This window comes from Anarrhichthys ocellatus, unplaced genomic scaffold (assembly GCF_004355925.1).
Source record: "Anarrhichthys ocellatus isolate YVR2014 unplaced genomic scaffold, GSC_Weel_1.0 scaffold20, whole genome shotgun sequence".
Lineage (NCBI taxonomy): Eukaryota > Metazoa > Chordata > Actinopteri > Perciformes > Anarhichadidae > Anarrhichthys > Anarrhichthys ocellatus.
In genome coordinates, this window is record NW_022280050.1 from 2,150,101 (window position 1) to 2,167,699 (window position 17,599).

The window sequence follows — 17,599 nt, forward strand, 5'->3', positions numbered from 1 at the left end:
ACACACACACACACACACACACACACACACACACACACACACACACAAAGAACAAACATGAAACAGTCCAAAGAAATTATCTCAAGCAGCCATCCATTACTTATAAAGCAACTTTATTTCTCCTTTATGAGCAAATTATTTCAAACTTTGTGATTATAATGGATCGCCTTTGTAAAATCCAAACCAGATGTGATGTGGTCATCTAGCAACACAGTGAGAGGACTCAAATTATTTATCTGCACATTGTGAAAGTCACTTACACAAAGAAAGAAATCACTGGAGGAGCCCAACAGTAAAAAGTACAGTTAAACCAACAGGTGCATTCAAATAACAACCTCACCTTTCAATTGTAGTTAAGACTCCCTCAAAAAGGGAAAACATACCAAAGTGGAGCTTATGAAGAGGACCAGCACATATCATTTGAGCATATGCGAGACAAAAGAACAAAACAAAAAAAGATTTAAAAAGTAGCCCATGTACAATTATACACAAAAAATAAACAAGTGAGAATTTATTGACAGATCATGATAAAGATGCAAGAGAGCAAAAGTATACTGTGTTTGCTCTAAATACCTCCTCCCTCATACTACACCATGTTTGCCAATTGTGATCATGTTATAGGGTAGCAAAATATATATTTATTATTCCAGGCTACTGGAGTCAAGTTTCTAGATGAAGGGTCTTGATCCGTAGTCCTGTAATCACTGTTTAATTCTCAGATGCCGACAATGACAATGGCTTCAGGTCTAGCAGGAAACGCGTCATTATCCAAAGTCTTTTTTGACTTTAGCTGCACATCTGGATCTTAACATTTAAAACGCTACAGCTGTCCACAGTCTGTGATGACGAGCTTCTTTGCGGGCTTGCCTCCCTTTGTGCCCATCTCTCCCATCTGTTGCACAACATCCATGCCTTCCCGAACCCAGCCGAAAGCCACGTGTTTGAAGTCCAGGTGTTCGGCTTTCTTCAGGGTGATGAAGAATTGGGAGTTGTTGGTGTCGCGCCCCCGGTTGGCCATTGACAGAATGCCGGGGCCTGTGTGCCGCACGTCAAAGTTCTCGTCCTCAAACTTGCTGCCGTAGACGGACTTCCCTCCTGTGCCGTCGCTGTTGGTGATGTCACCGCCCTAAAAAGGACCAATGGGGAACTTGGTTAGTAATATTACACTGAAATCTGCAGTTTGTCGTCACAAATATACAACTTCTAACAAATACAATGACAGGAGAGTGTCCATTTGTCATCACTGAACAAATTCCACATCACAGTTATCAAGAAATGTGTGTGAAACTGCGGTCATGTGATCGCCGTACCTGACACATGAAGGCCGGTATGACTCGGTGGAAGATGGAGTCCCGGAATCCGAAGCCCTTCTCTCCGGTACAGAGAGCCCTGAAGTTCTCTGCTGTCTTTGGGACGATGTGGGAGAACAGCTCTACGGTGATGGTGCCCAGCGGTTGGCCGTCGGCGGTGACTTGGAGGAACACCTGGGGGTTCGTGTCTCTGGAGTGCTCCTGAACTCTGGACATCTGCGGTGAGGAGATACACGACCCATCGCCTTCGATTTGACCGGTGCGGCTCTGACACTCACAGAAGGTCTTCTTGAAGGATTCGGTTATTTCGGGGGTTTTGAACTTGGCCGCCAGCTGCTCCACTGCACTGTCGCCATCTTGAAAAACGGAGGGAAAGACAAGAGACCGTCAGGAAGAGGACAGCTACAGAGCATCAACACACATGCAATGTTCCCACTCTTTTCTGGAGATAATTTTTCAGGACAAAAATGCGTACCCGAGTAGTCGGTGGCGGTCCAGATCAGCGCGTTAGCCGAGGCGTTCATGGGCTTGAGGTCCATCGCCTGTGTGATGGTGTGGTTGGCACAAACCCTCAGCACCTGCTCTCTTCTCATCAGGACTCGGTAGAAGCGTTTGGTCGGGTGGTAGAGGATCTTGAGGTCCCCGACGCCGCGCTCCTTCCACTGGCCGAGGTCTCGGTCCCACCGGTACAGCTTGGCGCGCTCCTTGAACAGGATTTCCTCATCCTCTTCTCCAGACTTGGTCTCCACCTGAGAGAGACACACAATCACACAAGGACGAGGTGTGGCCCTGTACGTCATTCACTGAACTTCAATTTAATGTCGAAAAGAAAACACCAGCAGTCCGGCATTTTTAAAAAGGTACCTCTGGTAGTGACACGATCGGCTCAAAGTGAATGTCCTCGTTATTAGAAGCGTCCTCTTCATCGCTGCCCTCCTCGCCGCCGGTTTTTGGCGCAGAGGACAAACCTTTCCCAAATACTGTTGCTCCAGCATTCGCCCACGAGAAGTTGGAGTCTTCATAAAAGAGAAGAAATAAATATGTGGTGAAATTCAATTTTGTTGAGATGTATGTAGACAGTCAGTTGTCAAAAGACCATCTTAAGAAAATGTCAATGTTGAAGCAAACCTTGAGATCCAAATGCATATGCGTCTGTGGTTTGGGCCAGATCAGCAAAAGAGGAACCTCCCAACGAGTGGAAACCAAAGTTGTCTGTGGTGGGAGCGAAACAGCCGTCATGAAATACAGAAGTGAATGCAGTTTCTTTGACTCTGTATGCAGGATTCCAGCAGACTGTGTGTTGGACACAATAACATGAACATCTAATATAGACGCATTCAAAATCTTACTTAAGTAAAAGTACCGGTATACAAGTATAGTCAGCAAAATATATTGAACTGTAGTGATGAACAGTACGTGCTCTATACCTTCACTGGCTGTAATTGAAGGCCTAGTGCTGGACTCTGGTTCTGGGCTCTTCTTAGTCGACAGGTCAATGGGAGAGCTGCTGCCAGGAGCTTCACTCCGAGTCTCGGTCGGCTGGTCTGAGGACTGCCGCTCCGGTGCAGACGTGCTGTCTGCAGCTCCTGTGCTGCTGGATGACGGGCCAGATGTTGGTTCTACTGGAGCTACAGCGGGGCTGCTGGATGACGGGCCAGATGTTGGTTCTACTGGAGCTACAGCGGGGCTGCTGGATGACGGGCCAGATGTTGGTTCTACTGGAGCTGCAGCGGGGCTGCTGGATGACGGGCCAGATGTTGGTTCTACTGGAGCTGCAGCGGGGCTGCTGGATGACGGGCCAGATGTTGGTTCTTCTGGAGCTGCAGCAGGGCTGCTGGATGACGGGCCAGATGTTGGATCTTCTGGAACTACAGCGGGGCTGCTGGAGGCTTCTTCAGCTTGGTTTAACTGGGCCCCCTGAAACAATGTAACTACGATAAGACAGATTCTCTCTTGATGCTACATTAACAAATAAAACTCACTGGTTAAAGTGAGACACATGAGGCAAAACAGTTTTTTATGCACCAATACATTTTGAGAATTAGGGCTATTTTGCTTTTGTAACATCTTTCAGACTAGCGAAAAAAAACATCCAAGATACACATTTAGTTGTTTATTTAACTGCACTCTATTTCTAAGACTTGTGTCCGTTACCAGGTCTTGCTGCGCCTTGCGGACTTCTGTCTCAAAGTCTTCTGGCTTGTCGTGGTCCGGGTCGCTGTCTGTGGTGCTCAGGCCGCAGAAGAAGGTGGGTGGAAGCTGGAGGCTTTGGGCCTTCTCTTCCTCCTCCGGTGTCGGCTTCTTTTCCCACACCACCTGGCAGTCTGGCTCTGTATGCGGTACACACAAGGTTTAGGGCTCAAGAATGAGTGGCAGGCGAGGATAGCATTGCCTCTGATTGCCATGAATGGTGAGCGCGAGTAATTGGATAAAATGTGACAGGATATGAGATTCATACCATCACCACATGCTGCAGCCTTTCTCTCAGGAGGATCAGGGTAGAGCTTTCCATTCAAGGCGCTTACTGCTGACTCAAAGTCCTCATCTGAAAATAAAAAACCTCACGAGTCATAAGTGTAATGAAAGAGTCTTTGTATTCACCGTGTTCATGTCAACAACACATACTTTCATACTCTTTGTTTCTTAGCTTTATGTCTCACCATCAGTTGGATCGTCGCTGGTGTAGCCGGGTTCGTTCTGGTAGCAGAAGAAGGTGAGAGGCAGCAGGAGCTTCCTGGCTAAAGCGGCCTGTTCCTCAGTGGGCTCCCTGACATAGACCACCTCCACCTCCGAGTCCTCACCCGACCCTGCACTGCCTCCCGCTGCCTGAGGTGGCCCTATGACAGATACGATAGAAGAAGACCAACACAGTGAGGAGGAACTACTTAGAAGAGACTGAACTGCTTTCTTCTCTTCATAATCGTAGGCGTTAGTTCCACGCTCATGCACAGCAAAAACATGAATAGCATGCTTTTGAATTACAAATCAAAGACAAGTTTTACTAAGAGAACTTTCTGCATACACCTGTGTTTATTTTCTTACTATATTTGGGAGACTTACTGTAGGACACATGGTATTATAGCATTAAATACCGGTGCTTCTACTCTAATTAGCCTTTGCTGAGGTGCACATCACCGGCAGCAGCCAGACTAAACGGGGAATTGCATTTCATGCTGTTGCTCCACGTCCTGCACTAAAAATGGCACATGTGACGTTTGCCCAGTTCATTCCTCTCCGAGGAATCTTCTCAGCTCACCTTACTAAAGATATCCACTGGTGTCTCCTGTTGCTATGCAAAAGTTTGATTCTGGATATGGATTCATGAAATGAGAGACTGGACATTTAAATATGCGGGAGAGATGGTGTATAGACTAAATCAAACAACTATTTTAGAGCACAAACTAACAAGATTTTATGAAGAACAAACCTTATGTTTGAACTCATTGTTATGAATCATTTAACTGTACATGACCCTGATGAACTAGCAGATATACTCCTTTCTTGTGCAAGACATCTTGTGACATAGGTGCTACTCAAGTATCGTTATAATTACTAAAAAATGTTTAAACAATTAAAACTGCACCTCCACACACTGGACATGCAACACGTTAGCATGAATGTTGTTTTCCACTCCGTGCATCCGGGTTATTTCTGTCTAGTGATAAGGGCCAGCCAGGTGACAGCTGAGAAGTGTTAACACACACTGCAGGGATTAGAGTACCTGGGGGTTCAAATTGGGTTGTTGATGTGCTGGTCCAAAAAGCCATTGGGTTATCTTTGAAAAGCCTAAAATCCAGCCCTAAAGGGTGATGGGTTGTTGGGCGAAGAGAAACTAATTGTGAGGCTGGCATCATAACCATAAAACACAGCCAAAAGTGTCAAGATGAAATATATTGTTTTCTGAATAGTTTTACTAAATACGTACAGAATATCTGGATATAATGAAACAACATATTGAAACAATTTTTGTCCTCGAAAATTTGGAGACGGGTCTTGGCTGAGTCAAGATTATGCTGGAGCAATGAGGTGCAGATGAAACAAGACAATGGAGGAAAACTCAAATGAACAAAAACAATTGTTATGCTCTCTCAAAAACAAATCAGAAAATCGGACAAAAAGATTTTTTTACCTTTCTCTGGGATTTTGAATGCAGGAGAAGCCTTGCCAGGACGTCCAGGATCTTTGGCTGTGAACCCAGATGCCGAGTCCTCAGTCTCAGAGTGAAACTTAAGAGAGCCGAAAAACTTCTGAAGGCTTTGAGTGCCGAAGACAAACTTCGGGGGGGACACCACTGTCTTTGAGGGGTTGACTGGACTTGGGGACACGGCTGCACTCGGCTTACACTCGGGAGGAAGCTCTGTACGTTCCTTTGTGGTCTCCTCCAGAACAGCGATGGCTGCCTTCCCACACACAGGTGTAGCCGCCTGTGGATACGCTGCAGGGCCATCGTCTTGAGGTGTGGCAACCCCGGACATCACCGGAGTCATGAGTTCCCCCGTTTCTTGGGCAAACTTGGCCTCTTCGAATACCTGCTTGAATGTGTTCGCAGTGTCCTGCAGCTTGAACCTCACAGCCAGCTGCTCAATGTTACCCTCTGCTACTTCAGCAAAGTCCAGGGCACTCCAGACCCAGGCCTTCTCCGCTCCCTTCATGGGCTCCAGCTTCATGGCTGCGCTGATCCAGTGGTTGGCACAGATCTTAAGGACCTGGTCTCTCCTCATTATCAACCTCACTCGCTTGGTGTCGAAATTCTGCAAGAACTTGAGGTCTCCGATGCCCCTCTCCTTCCACTGGCCCAGTTCCTTGTTGTAGCGATACAGCTTGGCCCTGTGACTGAAGACCACCTGTTCATTCTCCTCCCCTGTAGAAATCTCCACCAGATCCGGCAAAGGGACCACGGGCTCAAAGTGCTGGCCGTCCCTCTCCTCGTCCTGGGTCACATCCTGCTCGTCATCAGTGCCCACTGAGGCTCTGCTCTGGTTCAGGTTCGCAGGAGACTTGGAGGGGCTGATGCCGGGTTGGAAGCTGAAGTTAAATCCACCGGTGGATTCTCCGAAGCGGAAGAGGTTCTTTCTCAGGGGGCTGCTGGCCAGAGGAGCGGGATAGACTGATGAGTCAGCAGTATCGTCTAAGGCATCTTCTCTTAGGTCGTAATTGTCCCACTCTAAGGTGGGGCCGGTGGTTTCACCGAGAGGCTTGATCACAAGGTTTGAAACATTGCTGGATGTTGCAACGTCTCCCTGTCTGTCGTCTTCTTTGATCTTTGTTCTCTCGTCGGTCAAAAAGAACTTCAAGTCTTTTAAACCAGACTTCATTTCCTCTGCCTTCTGAATGAGGAGAGCGGTTCTGCCTGAGTCAACAAGCTTGTGAGGGGTTTGTAGGGGAATGTCCAAGAGAAGTCTCTGACACTCCTCAAACTTCTCCTTAAACTCCTCAGCAAGCTCTGGGGTCTTAAACTTGGCGGCCAACTGTTCAAGTTTAGCATCCCCGTCAGCGAAGTCATTGGCCATCCACATCCACGCTTTGTCTGAGCCGGCCAGGGGCTTAAGATTCATGGTGGTGGTGATCCAGTGGTTGGCGCACACCTTCAGAACCTGCTCTCTTCTCATCAGCACCCTCAGCCTGCCGTTAGAGGTGTTTTTCAGGAATTTAAGGATTCCTACACCCCGCTCTTTCCACTGACTTGTGTCCAAGTCAAACCGGAACAGTTTGAGACGCTGAGAATAGAGAACCAGTTCATCCTCCTCCCCCGTCACCAGGTCCACCCTGTCAGGCATCTGGACCACTGGTTCAAACTGGATGTCATCGTTTTCCTCGGTTTTGTACATGTCGTCTTCTTCCAGCTCATTAGTGGCCTCTGCCCTGGTGGGGATCGTGAACAGCTGCGCACGAGCCCCAGAGAAACCTTTAAAATTGGGGTCGTCCTGGCTAATCTTGAAGTCTCCTTCAGAGGTCTCTGCCAAATCAGCAAAACTGAATGTTGAGGTTTTTCCAGAAATCAATGGATTTTCCTCTTGCTCCGTTTGGTCCACTAAGGGAGTAGACACATTTTCTTGCTCCTTGTGCTTGTCAGCTATGCTCTTCAGAAAACTGGAGGCTGACCCTGATGGAGGCATTTGATCATCAGTGGAGGGAGTTTCTTGTGCAGAGTCCTGAATGCCAAACTTGAAGCCACCAGCTGCACCGGGCAATGAGAAAGAGAAGCCTGAAGAACTTGTGGCGCTGGATCCAGACGGAGGAGCTTCAAACTTAAAAGAAGCAGCTGAGATTTTCTCTTTGTTTGGACCAAATTGAAAAGCGTTGCCAGTTTCAAAAGGCATTGTAAATCCCGTCCCAGCAGGCTGGCTTGATGAACTTTTGTTGCCAAATGTAAAGCTGAACGGGGAGGCCGAGGGAGCCGCGCTGGTTGTGCTTTTAGCGTTGGGATTTGCCGCTTGACAGGCCACACACTTATCGGCACAGGCATCGTTCCTCACCAGACAAGCGTCACAGTCCCATTCCCCGTCCTTCATGGCAAACATGGCTGCTAAAGAGGGAGTGGCATGTGGGGAATGACAGGAAATGCATTCTGCAGATGATGCATTATTTCTGACCAGGCAGGTATTGCAGTCCCACTGCCCTTTAGTTTTTGCAAAATCAGCCCCGAATCCCGACACTGCTGGCAGATTTGATGCTACTGGAACCCCCTCTGTTGGTTTAGCAGCATGGTTGGGGGTCTTACAGGCGACACAATTGTCAGCAGAGACTTCGTTTCTTACTTCGCATACATTGCAGTCCCACTGTCCGGGCTTCTTGCTAAACTGGGCAGCAAATCCAGAGCCGACAGCAGATATAGATGGTGCTTCTGCAGGTGGGGCCGTTTGTGCTGTCGCAGTTGTTTTATCTGAGTGTTTAGCAGCTTTACAGGCAACACAACTGTCTGCAGAGGCCTCGTTTCTTACTTCACACACATCACACTCCCATTGGCCTGGCTTCTTGCCAAACTGAGACCCAAAACCAGAACCCGTTTGTGCTATCGCAGTTGTTTTATCTGAGGCTTTAGGAGCTTTACAGGCAACACAACTGTCTGCAGAGGCCTCGTTTCTTACTTCACACACATCACACTCCCATTGGCCTGGCTTCTTGCCAAACTGAGACCCAAAACCAGAACCAAAAGCACTGGTTACTGCTTCAGCAGGTTTTGAGGTGCCAAATGTGAATGAGGAGGGCATAGATCCTCCAAAAGCACCAAATCCAGTAAAAGTAGAGCCAGAACTACTGGGTTTTGATGAATCTGTACCAAATTTGAAAGTGAAGGGACTGGCTTTGGTTGCACCGGCAGCCTGAATGTCTGGCTTGGATGAAGAATTGGGATTGGCACTTTGACAAGCGGCACATTGCATATCCGTGGGTTTGTTTCGTACACAGCACACAGTGCAGTCCCATTCCCCATCTTTACGGGAAAACTGGGCTGCCAGTGATTGAGAACCTTTGATGTATTCCTCTTTCTTCTCCTGTTGATTGTACTTTTTTGCTGATTTGAGAATAACTTTCTGGGCTTCCTCAAACTTGGATTTGAAAAGCGATGCCTCATCTGACGTCTTGAAGCGGATAGCCAGCTGTTCAGGCTTAGGCTCCTCATCTGCATAATCAATGGCATTCCAGACCCAGGATTTGTCAGAGCCAGCATTTGCTTTCAGTAGCATATCGGCATTGATGTAGTGGTTTGCACAGATCTTAAGCACCTGCTCCCTCCTCATTAAGAGGCGGACCTTCCCTTTGGCGCTGTGTTTTAGGATTTTAACATTGCCGATTCCCCGCTCCTTCCACTCCTTTGTGTCCGTGTCAAATCGAAACAGCTTTGCCCGGTTGCAAAACATTTCCTCCTCCTCCTCCTCACCCGTTTTGACATCTACTTTATCAGGAAGGGGTACAATGGGTTCAAAGTGAGGACCGTCTTCATCCTCGTCAACATGAGTGCTCTCATCGTCGCTCTCTGCGGCTTGTTGTTCTTCAACCCCAAACGCTGGCTTGGTGACATCCCCAAATGAAAATGGCTGATCCACATTTCCAAAGAGACTTCCAGTGCGTGTGCTCTGTGCAGAATCAGTAAAGGAGAAGCCAGGAGCACCTTTATTTCCAAAGGTGAAGATGCCCGCTTGGCCGGGGGGTTGCTCCTGGGCGGGAGGCTTCTCTGGGACGGTATCTATTTTAGAGGGGAAGTCTGACGTGAGAAGACCCAGCAGACTTTCACTGTGCTTGGACTGGGAAGGTGGGAAAGTGAAATCTCCATCGTTGGATTTAAAGTTGGAGTTGAATTTAAAAGCAGCTAAAGGTGTTGACTGGGCGACTGCTCCTGCTCCGAAACTGGGCACTTTAGGGACTTCAGCAGGCACCTGCGGGCTGAAGGAGAGCTTCCCAAAGTCCATAGGCTTCCCATCAAGGCTCTTAGGTGGCTGAACGGGGACTACCGATGGCTTGGTGAAGTAGCCAGGTTCAGGCAGGGGAGGGTTGGTGGTTTGTTGGGTTACACTCTGCCCATAATATTCTTCACTATATGGTGAAAGAAGGCTTGTGGCCGGCGATTCAAACCGAAGAGGAGCTCCAAAGACCTGTTCTTGAGGCGGGTAAATGCAGGCTGGGGCCGTCTGCAGCGGAGGCGTATGAGTGGGCTGCTGGTAGGCATACATATGCTGCTGAGGTGGCATACGGTTCATATTATACATTGGGCCCTGTGTGAAGAGAGGGAACAAATGAATCAAACGTCATTAAATAAAGTCTGAACAAGTTTATTACTGTGAACAAGTGTTAAATAGTGATAGTTACCTTAGTGGGGGTGACATTTGCTGCTGTGCGCAGGAGATACTGAGAGTTATAAGCTGGAGACTGGTTGTAGTACGCCGAGGGGGCTGTGGTGGTAACTTGATAAAAAAGATGGAAATATATATTTATGCATGTAAAAATTATTTCTATTAAATGCTTATAGACAAAAATACTGCACTATAACTGTATTCATGCTTTGGTTCTATGGAGTGTGCTGACCTGTTAGAGGGGCCCCATGGTAGGACTGGACCGGGGTAAAGGCTTCCTGGAGGCCCTCGGCCCCGTAGCTCTCACCATACATCTTGTGATGAGGGGAGCCTGCGTTCCCTGAAGAGTTGTGTCTCAGATCATGAACCTCGTTCTGAAAAAGATAGTTTAATGAGACGTGACTTACTTTTACATCTTCACAAAATATTTAATTCACACTAAAACTGGAATATGTAGAATACACACATCATACACCAAGTTATTCTTATGTTAATAATAGTGAGCAGGATTTACTATTTACCTCAACTGCAGTTAGAGTTTGGCTTTTACTTAAGACACGCCATTATTAGAGACCTGTATTAGTAATTTATCGTGTTTTCTAAAGACACTTTATCACACGTGAGTAATTTCATGTAATGCTGTAAATTCAAACACTGCCTCCATATTTATCTTTTGTTACACACCCTTTTATTTCCATCAGTGCAAAAACACGGTCATATCACACTCACACGGCAACACTGGTGTCAATCTCTAATTCATGTCTTTAAGAGAAATCTGTCTGAAATTGAGTAGAGTATTAAAAAGAAGAAGAGATGTTTAATCTCTTATCCTGACCTTGAGGGCTTCCACTTGCTGACAAAGCATCTGGAGGAGACTTTTCTGGTCCTCCACCCAATGAGGTGGTGTTTTGGGAGAAATCTGAACGACAGGAGAAAGAAGTGAAAAGTTACTCATTTGTGTTGTGGGTTGATATTTTTGTTTACGTACAGATGATATGAAGAAATCTCTGATGGTCTTCTGAATTAGCATCAGTGAGCTGAACCTACCAGGTGTCTTTTAGACGGAGATATGATGCTTTTGTTAGGAGACAGAGTGGAGAACTTTATGTGGGACACTGTGGTAGAGGTTTCTATGGGATGGGCGGGGCTGGAGTGGGCCGGTCCTCTTCGACCCTCCTTCTCCTCTTCATCCAAAGCCTCCGCACTCTCACCCAGCTGCTGGTTCACATCACTCAGGAGGTCCACGACTTCCTCCATGGAGACGGGCAGCTGGGACACAGGTGTGATAAATGGTTACACAGCTGCAGAGTTGTTCACACTAACCAGTGAAAGCAAATGGGACTTACCTTCTCAATGTCATCTGCATTGGCGTTGTAGATCTTGGACAGGTAGGTCCTGAACTTTCTCAGAAAAGTGATGCACCTGTCTTGGGTCTCCTCAACGCCGTTGCTGGCCTCCTCTGATAGCCGCTGGTAGATCTGCCAAGGAAGTGCAGCACATTATAGAAAACAGGTGTCAGAAGCACCGACATCCATATCAGAGATGAACCAATCAGATTTAAAGGAATTTGTCAGTTGGGGTGTTGTTGTAGATAGCAGCTCAGAGGATGTATATACTAAGAAGAAACAAACGAATGTAATACTGTCAGACAGAGCAGAGGTGGTTTAGTTGTATTATTAAACCGATATGTTCCCAAACTGCATGCTTATTATGCTGAAATCGCCACAATGTTTGTTATATATTCTGAAGAAGATAACTCAATAATTATTGGCAATGCACTATTCCTGCTCTAAAGGGAACTGTTGGACAACTCGCTGCCATGAATGGGAGGAGGAAGTAAACTGGTTCTTGAATCTGTAAACAAAAACCCTCTTTAGTGCACATCTATAAAAAACAATGGCTGAATAGACAGCCATTGTTTAATTCAGATGGTGAAAAAGAAGCTTATACCAGTTATGTTGTGTAGAAGCGTATTTCTTACCTGTGCCAAATGCCAGATGGATGACATGTTATTGATGGATTCTAAAGTAGCGATGGCCTCCTCTGTCTTGCCTTCAATGTCGAGGAGAACCGAAAACGCAATATTGGCTTCGTCTTCATGGCCCTTCACAGAAGACATCTGAAAAGGAACATACAATCTGTAAGCCATCCTGAAACAACATGGAACGATCTTTTGGCAAACTCTTCATTCTAAACACCCATGAGTATCAACGGTGCATATATCAGCTGTAGTGGCCTCAGTGGGAGTCAAACCCCAAACCTAAAGGGATTGAAAAATGTCACAAAAACTGTAAACCTGTGACCCAGCTTACAACCATGTATTAGGATCAAACATCACGATTTAGAAGTGGACACAAGGGGCGCCCACCCATTACCAATTCTATCCAACATTTCATATAATATAAGAAAAACCTGACGGTATTAACCTGAATATCTTTGGAGGGAAAGTGTATGAAGAGCGGCTCAAGTGGTTCTGGTATACTGCGTCTGTTCCTGATCCTTTCCAACAGTGGAAGTACAACTTTCCAGTAGTGGACACTGCGGCCGACGTACTCTTTCTGGTCGTAGTACGAGTTCACTCCATCACCCTGGGTTGATTAAGGATAAAAAAAACTTGCTGAGAATCAAGAAAAGAAGATTAGCATGACGAATCAGCTTGATGCAGGGCATAAAACATTAAAAAGGGTAAAACAAACACGTCATGCACTTTTGACACAAGTAGTTTCTACCATGAAACCAACGTACACACAGAGAACCAGCACATGTGGCTGTCCGTACATCTTAATCTTGTTCACATTCAACAGCTGAGGGGAAAGTGACAGAAAGCAGCAGGTGGAGAGGCATGTGTGTAAACAGTGTGTGAGCACATGTGTGTCTGTGGCTGTGTATGTACCGTCTGGCTGAGACACTGGGCCCAGTGGATGGCCATGGCTGGCTGGAGCCCGTGTTTCTCTCCGGCCCTCAGAGAGCTCAGTCCATGCTGCACAATCATCCGCAGTTTGGCCGACATACCAGGACTACAAGGAGACACGCCACAACAACAGTGAATACCAGGACACACAATTCGTAAAGTAAAATGAGCAAGTGCTGCGTTTTGGCCTGATTGTGTCACTTATTGGGAATAGCAGAGATCATCACCAGAATCTAATCACAGAAACACTGTTTGGGTGGACTAAACTAACTCATGTAATCATTTTAACCGCGTATATTTTTGTAAATGCACGGTTAGTTTTTAAGCTCAGTTTTACGCACGCTGTTCGTTTGTGAATGAGGCTGTAGATGGCGTCCCACCACTCCCTCTGTCTGTCAGTGGCCAAGAGGCGCAGGAGGGGGAGGGGGAGGCAGCGAGGCTCGTAGAGCTGCTGCTGTTGTTGCGGGTTCACGCCGCTGCTGATCTTCGCCGTCTCCTGGAGCTGACAGTGGCTACAGAACACCACTCCATGTACAAACACCTGGACGGAGTAAACCAGAGACGTAGAGGTTTACATTTTGGTAGAAATGGTAAATTGCAGAAGCAAAACAAAAAAAAGGTTCCACCTACCTCCAGGTCGAGCAGGCAGATGGACTCTGGCGCGTTGGTGTCCAGCTTGGAGGTTTCCAGAGTTAGCCTTGGAAACAGCTGCTGCAGCCAGTCCCGCAGGGCTGGTCTCTGGGCCAGCAGGATCCACTGTAGCCCCAACCAGCTCAGGTGTTGCAAGTCACCAGCATGCAGCAGAATGGATCCTATAGAGGAGGCATCAGAGATATTACAGTGTAGTAAAGTGGACCTGAATTGACAAGAAAAGAAATCTTCAGGCTACTTAAGTGCTCAGGCAGATTATTGGTTTCGTACCAGCGTCCCATTTGACGAGTTGAGAGAGCTCTGGAGCCATGGTGTTAATGGAATGAATGTCATCGTTGGCAATAAAGGAAGCTCCAGTGGAGGCCTGTGGTCCAAACAGGAGTTCAAACAGAGACTCCTGACCACTACGGTTCCCAAACGCCTCCACCACCTACGCAGAGAAAACATTAAAGAAAATGTTTGATATGATGCAGAAATGAGTGGTGTTAGTGTCTGCCATGGCTGTGATTGAGTGGTATGCACCTGTAGTGTCAAATCTCATTTCCACAAGTCGTATTTTAAGCATTCCGACCTTAAATTAATCCAATCAATTTATTACATTGCCCTTCAGTAAGAGCCAGAACCTTTTACTAAACTGAGCTAGAATACATGGACAGACCTCTCTGATCAAGGTGGATGAGTCAGTGCTCAGATTCAGCAACATGTGACCGGCCTGACTCTGTCGGTCGTTGGCCAGCAGCTCCAGGAGCTGTGGGGCAGACTGGTCTCTTTTGTTTACTTTAGCCTTCGGTCTCGGGACCTGGTGGACGGACAAACAAAACAAACTGTGTTCAAAGGTTTCCGTCCTTGGCTCCAAAATAAAGTCTGTTAAAGGAAACCAAGACATTTAAAGAACAGAGACTGAATAACTGGTCTTGGAAAGCAGCTGTCACGTGTTTTAAAGTATCAGTACCTGGTATGCCAGCAGGTAGCACAGTGCAGCCAGGTCGATGACAGCCCTCCAGGTCTGTTGGTGGTCCTGAGCCAGCTTCAACAGCAGCGTGGCAGCATGCAGGTAGAGGTGACCTCTCATTTCCACAAACGCCTCACAAAGATCGTCTGAGTGGCGGCCAGCAATGCTGCTCAGCGTCTGCATAGCTTGGTCAAAACTACACACACACACACACACACACAAAACAAACACACAAACAAACAGTTTTAATATGCAGCAGTTTCAGTGTTTCTCCTTCATTTATTAAGCAGCACCGTAGCCTCTCCACACAAACATAGAGCAGAGCTGAGACAGGTTTAGTGAAGGTAAAGGGGTTGTTTCCGGTTACAAATCTTATCGTGCCGACAGATTCTGTGTTTTTAGCGGAGTTGGACCAGAGAATATTCGGTTAGAACAGATCAGTGATGCTGCTTTGCCCTCATTGTTAGATTTGATTTTATGCATATGTGTACAAACAGCGTAGGACCTCAACACGACCTACCCTGTGAGGGCATCGAAGCTCGGCTGCATGCTGCTCTCAGACAGTGTGATTCTGAGCAGGCTGCAGTGGGCCAACAGCAGCTCTCTCTGGAGACGCCGACACGTCTTCTCATTACCAGAGATGCTGGGCTGAGCTAGATAATCCTGCAACAAAGGCCATTCATTTTATTCTATTGGTTTGAAGTTCTACAGGTTAGATTTAAAGATATGAAACACAAAGAACAGCATAGAAGCTTTCAAATATGTACACTTGTTTCATGCTGACCTGCAGTGTGCGCACCACCACCGTGTACCAGTCCAGGCTGTGGCTCAGCAGGCCCCTTTTCTCAGCAGCCAGGCAGTGTTTAACGGCTTCGTCCAGCCGCCCGTCCTGACAGAACAGCTGCACCAGCTTCACGTTCACATGAGCGTCAGCTGGCCTCGCCGCCAGCTCGGCCTGGAGGAGGTCGAACAACCGGTTCCAACCCGGCTGACCCTGGCGATTCAACAGGCGCTCCTACACAGAGCGGTAGTTAAAGACGAGTTAAAAGAATGGCACGAGATGACTTCAGCAGTTCACTGATGGGAGGTCTTGCTGGATTAAAGGGAACCTCACCTTCAGGTTGAAGACGGCAGGGTTTCCTGGCAGCAGCTTGGCAGCTTTCTCCACCCAGAACTCTGCTCTGCTGTCACATTCCTGCTTACTGACCAGTAACTCAGCCACCTTCAGCACCAGATCCCTTTGGGCTGGGTTCAGGTCCACTGACCGCTGCACGCACACACGCACGCGTACACACACACACACACACACACACACACACGTGTCAGTTTTTAACAAAAGCCTGCAGACATCAGATCTATCCAAAGGGCAACACTCTTCAAAAACATAGAATAACCAGTAGGTTGGCAACTTTTGTCATATATTGAGTCTAAAGCAAGAGTGTTGAAAACGACCCCTATGATAGTTAGCCCACGGACTACAGCCACCTCGCCCGGACCAGGGAAACCGGGGCACCCTCCCGGAGCCAGACCCAGGAGGGGAGCTCGTAGGCGAGCGTCTGGTGGCCGGGCCTTTGCCCAAGGGGCCCGGTCGGGCTCAGCCCGAATAAACACCGTGGAGCAGCCACCCTGTGGACCCACCACCCGCAGGGACAAGCATCGGGGTCGGGTGCTATGCAGACCGGGCGGTGGGTCGGGCGGGAGGCCCGGGCATGCCGATCGCCGGCGGCATAGACTAGCTCTAGGGACGTGGAACGTCACCTCGCTAGCGGGGAAAGAGCCGGAGCTGGTGCAGGAGGTGGAGCGATACCAGCTAGAAATAGCTGGACTCACCTCCACACACAGCCTTGGCTCTGGAACCAAGCTCCTGGAGAGGGGTTGGACTTTGTCCTTTTCCGGAGTTGCCCAGGGTGAGAGGCGCCGGGCGGGAGTGGGGATACTCACAAGCCCCCGGCTGAGCGCCGCTGTGTTGGAGTTCTCCCCGGAGAGCGAGAGGGTCACCTCCATGCGCCTACGGGTTGCTGGGAGCAAGGCTCCAGCAGTTCGGAGTATCGGCCTTCTTGGAGTCGGTGGGAGGGGTCCTGGAAAGGGCGCCGCCTACAGACTCCATAGTTCTCCTGGGGGACTTCAACGCTCACGTGGGCAATGACGGAGAAACCTGGCGGGGGGTGATTGGGAGGAACGGCTTGCCCGATCTGAACCCGAATGGTGTTTCGTTATTGGACTTCTGTGCTTGCCACGGTTTGGCCATAACGAACACTATGTTCGAACATAAGGTGGCTCATAAGTGTACCTGGTACCAGAACACCTTAGGCCGGAGATCAATGATCGACTTTGTAATCGTATCATTTGATCTGCGGCCGTATGTCTTGGACACTCAGGTGAAGAGAGGAGCAGAGCTGTCAACTGATCACCACCTGGTGGTGAGTTGGATCAGATGGCAGGGGAACCGGTTGGAAAGACCCGGCAAACCCAAACGTGTAGTGAGGGTGAACTGGGAACGTCTGGCGGAGGACCCTGTCCGGGAGGTCTTTAACTCCCACCTCCGGAAGAACTTCTCACACATCCCGAGGGAGGTTGGGGACACGGAATCCGAGTGGACCATGTTCAAAGCCTCTATTGTGGACGCGGCCGCTAGGAGCTGTGGCCGGAAGGTCATTGGTGCCTGTCGTGGTGGCAACCCGAGAACCCGGTGGTGGACACCGGAGGTGAGGGAAGCCGTCAAGCTGAAGAAGGAGACCTTCAAGGCCTGGTTGGCCCAGCGGTCTCCTGAAGCAGCTGACAGGTACCGGCAGGCCAGAAGGGCTGCAGCTGCGGTGGTCGCGAATGCTAAAACTCGGGCATGGGAGGAGTTCGGGGAGGCCATGGAGAAGGACTTTCGGTTGGCCTCAAGGAGGTTCTGGCAAACCATCCGACGGCTCAGGAAGGGAAAGCAGGGCTTACCCCAGGCTGTTCTCAGCAGGGGGGGGGGGGACTGCTAACCCGGACG

The 17,599-nt window shown here is 48.4% G+C and overlaps 1 protein-coding gene across 3 annotated transcripts in view; it reads right to left on the reverse strand.

Annotated features, from left to right (window-relative positions):
• Window positions 1–96: 96 nt before the first annotated feature.
• Window positions 97–17,599, reverse strand: part of ranbp2 (RAN binding protein 2) — a 20,412-nt gene continuing 2,909 nt past the window's right edge. The window contains exons 4-30 of one of the 3 annotated variants that reach the window (XM_031858441.1): window positions 15,728–15,880; window positions 15,398–15,628; window positions 15,134–15,276; window positions 14,614–14,809; window positions 14,320–14,460; window positions 13,932–14,091; window positions 13,641–13,822; window positions 13,352–13,551; window positions 12,993–13,116; window positions 12,526–12,687; window positions 12,081–12,218; window positions 11,446–11,577; window positions 11,147–11,368; window positions 10,935–11,018; window positions 10,332–10,473; window positions 10,116–10,210; window positions 8,455–10,021; window positions 5,440–8,307; window positions 3,971–4,147; window positions 3,769–3,855; window positions 3,465–3,640; window positions 2,738–3,227; window positions 2,439–2,522; window positions 2,175–2,326; window positions 1,786–2,059; window positions 1,311–1,666; window positions 97–1,126 (exon numbers count right to left, since the gene is read on the reverse strand). In XM_031858441.1, coding sequence (XP_031714301.1) covers window positions 821–1,126; window positions 1,311–1,666; window positions 1,786–2,059; window positions 2,175–2,326; window positions 2,439–2,522; window positions 2,738–3,227; window positions 3,465–3,640; window positions 3,769–3,855; window positions 3,971–4,147; window positions 5,440–8,307; window positions 8,455–10,021; window positions 10,116–10,210; window positions 10,332–10,473; window positions 10,935–11,018; window positions 11,147–11,368; window positions 11,446–11,577; window positions 12,081–12,218; window positions 12,526–12,687; window positions 12,993–13,116; window positions 13,352–13,551; window positions 13,641–13,822; window positions 13,932–14,091; window positions 14,320–14,460; window positions 14,614–14,809; window positions 15,134–15,276; window positions 15,398–15,628; window positions 15,728–15,880 — 9,042 coding nt within the window. In that variant the 3' untranslated portion in view covers window positions 97–820. Of the gene's footprint in view, window positions 1,127–1,310; window positions 1,667–1,785; window positions 2,060–2,174; window positions 2,327–2,438; window positions 2,523–2,737; window positions 3,228–3,464; window positions 3,641–3,768; window positions 3,856–3,970; window positions 4,148–5,031; window positions 5,110–5,439; window positions 10,022–10,115; window positions 10,211–10,331; window positions 10,474–10,934; window positions 11,019–11,146; window positions 11,369–11,445; window positions 11,578–12,080; window positions 12,219–12,525; window positions 12,688–12,992; window positions 13,117–13,351; window positions 13,552–13,640; window positions 13,823–13,931; window positions 14,092–14,319; window positions 14,461–14,613; window positions 14,810–15,133; window positions 15,277–15,397; window positions 15,629–15,727; window positions 15,881–17,599 lie in introns of all 3 variants that reach the window. The other 2 variants (XM_031858442.1, XM_031858440.1) reach the window with 2 other exon arrangements.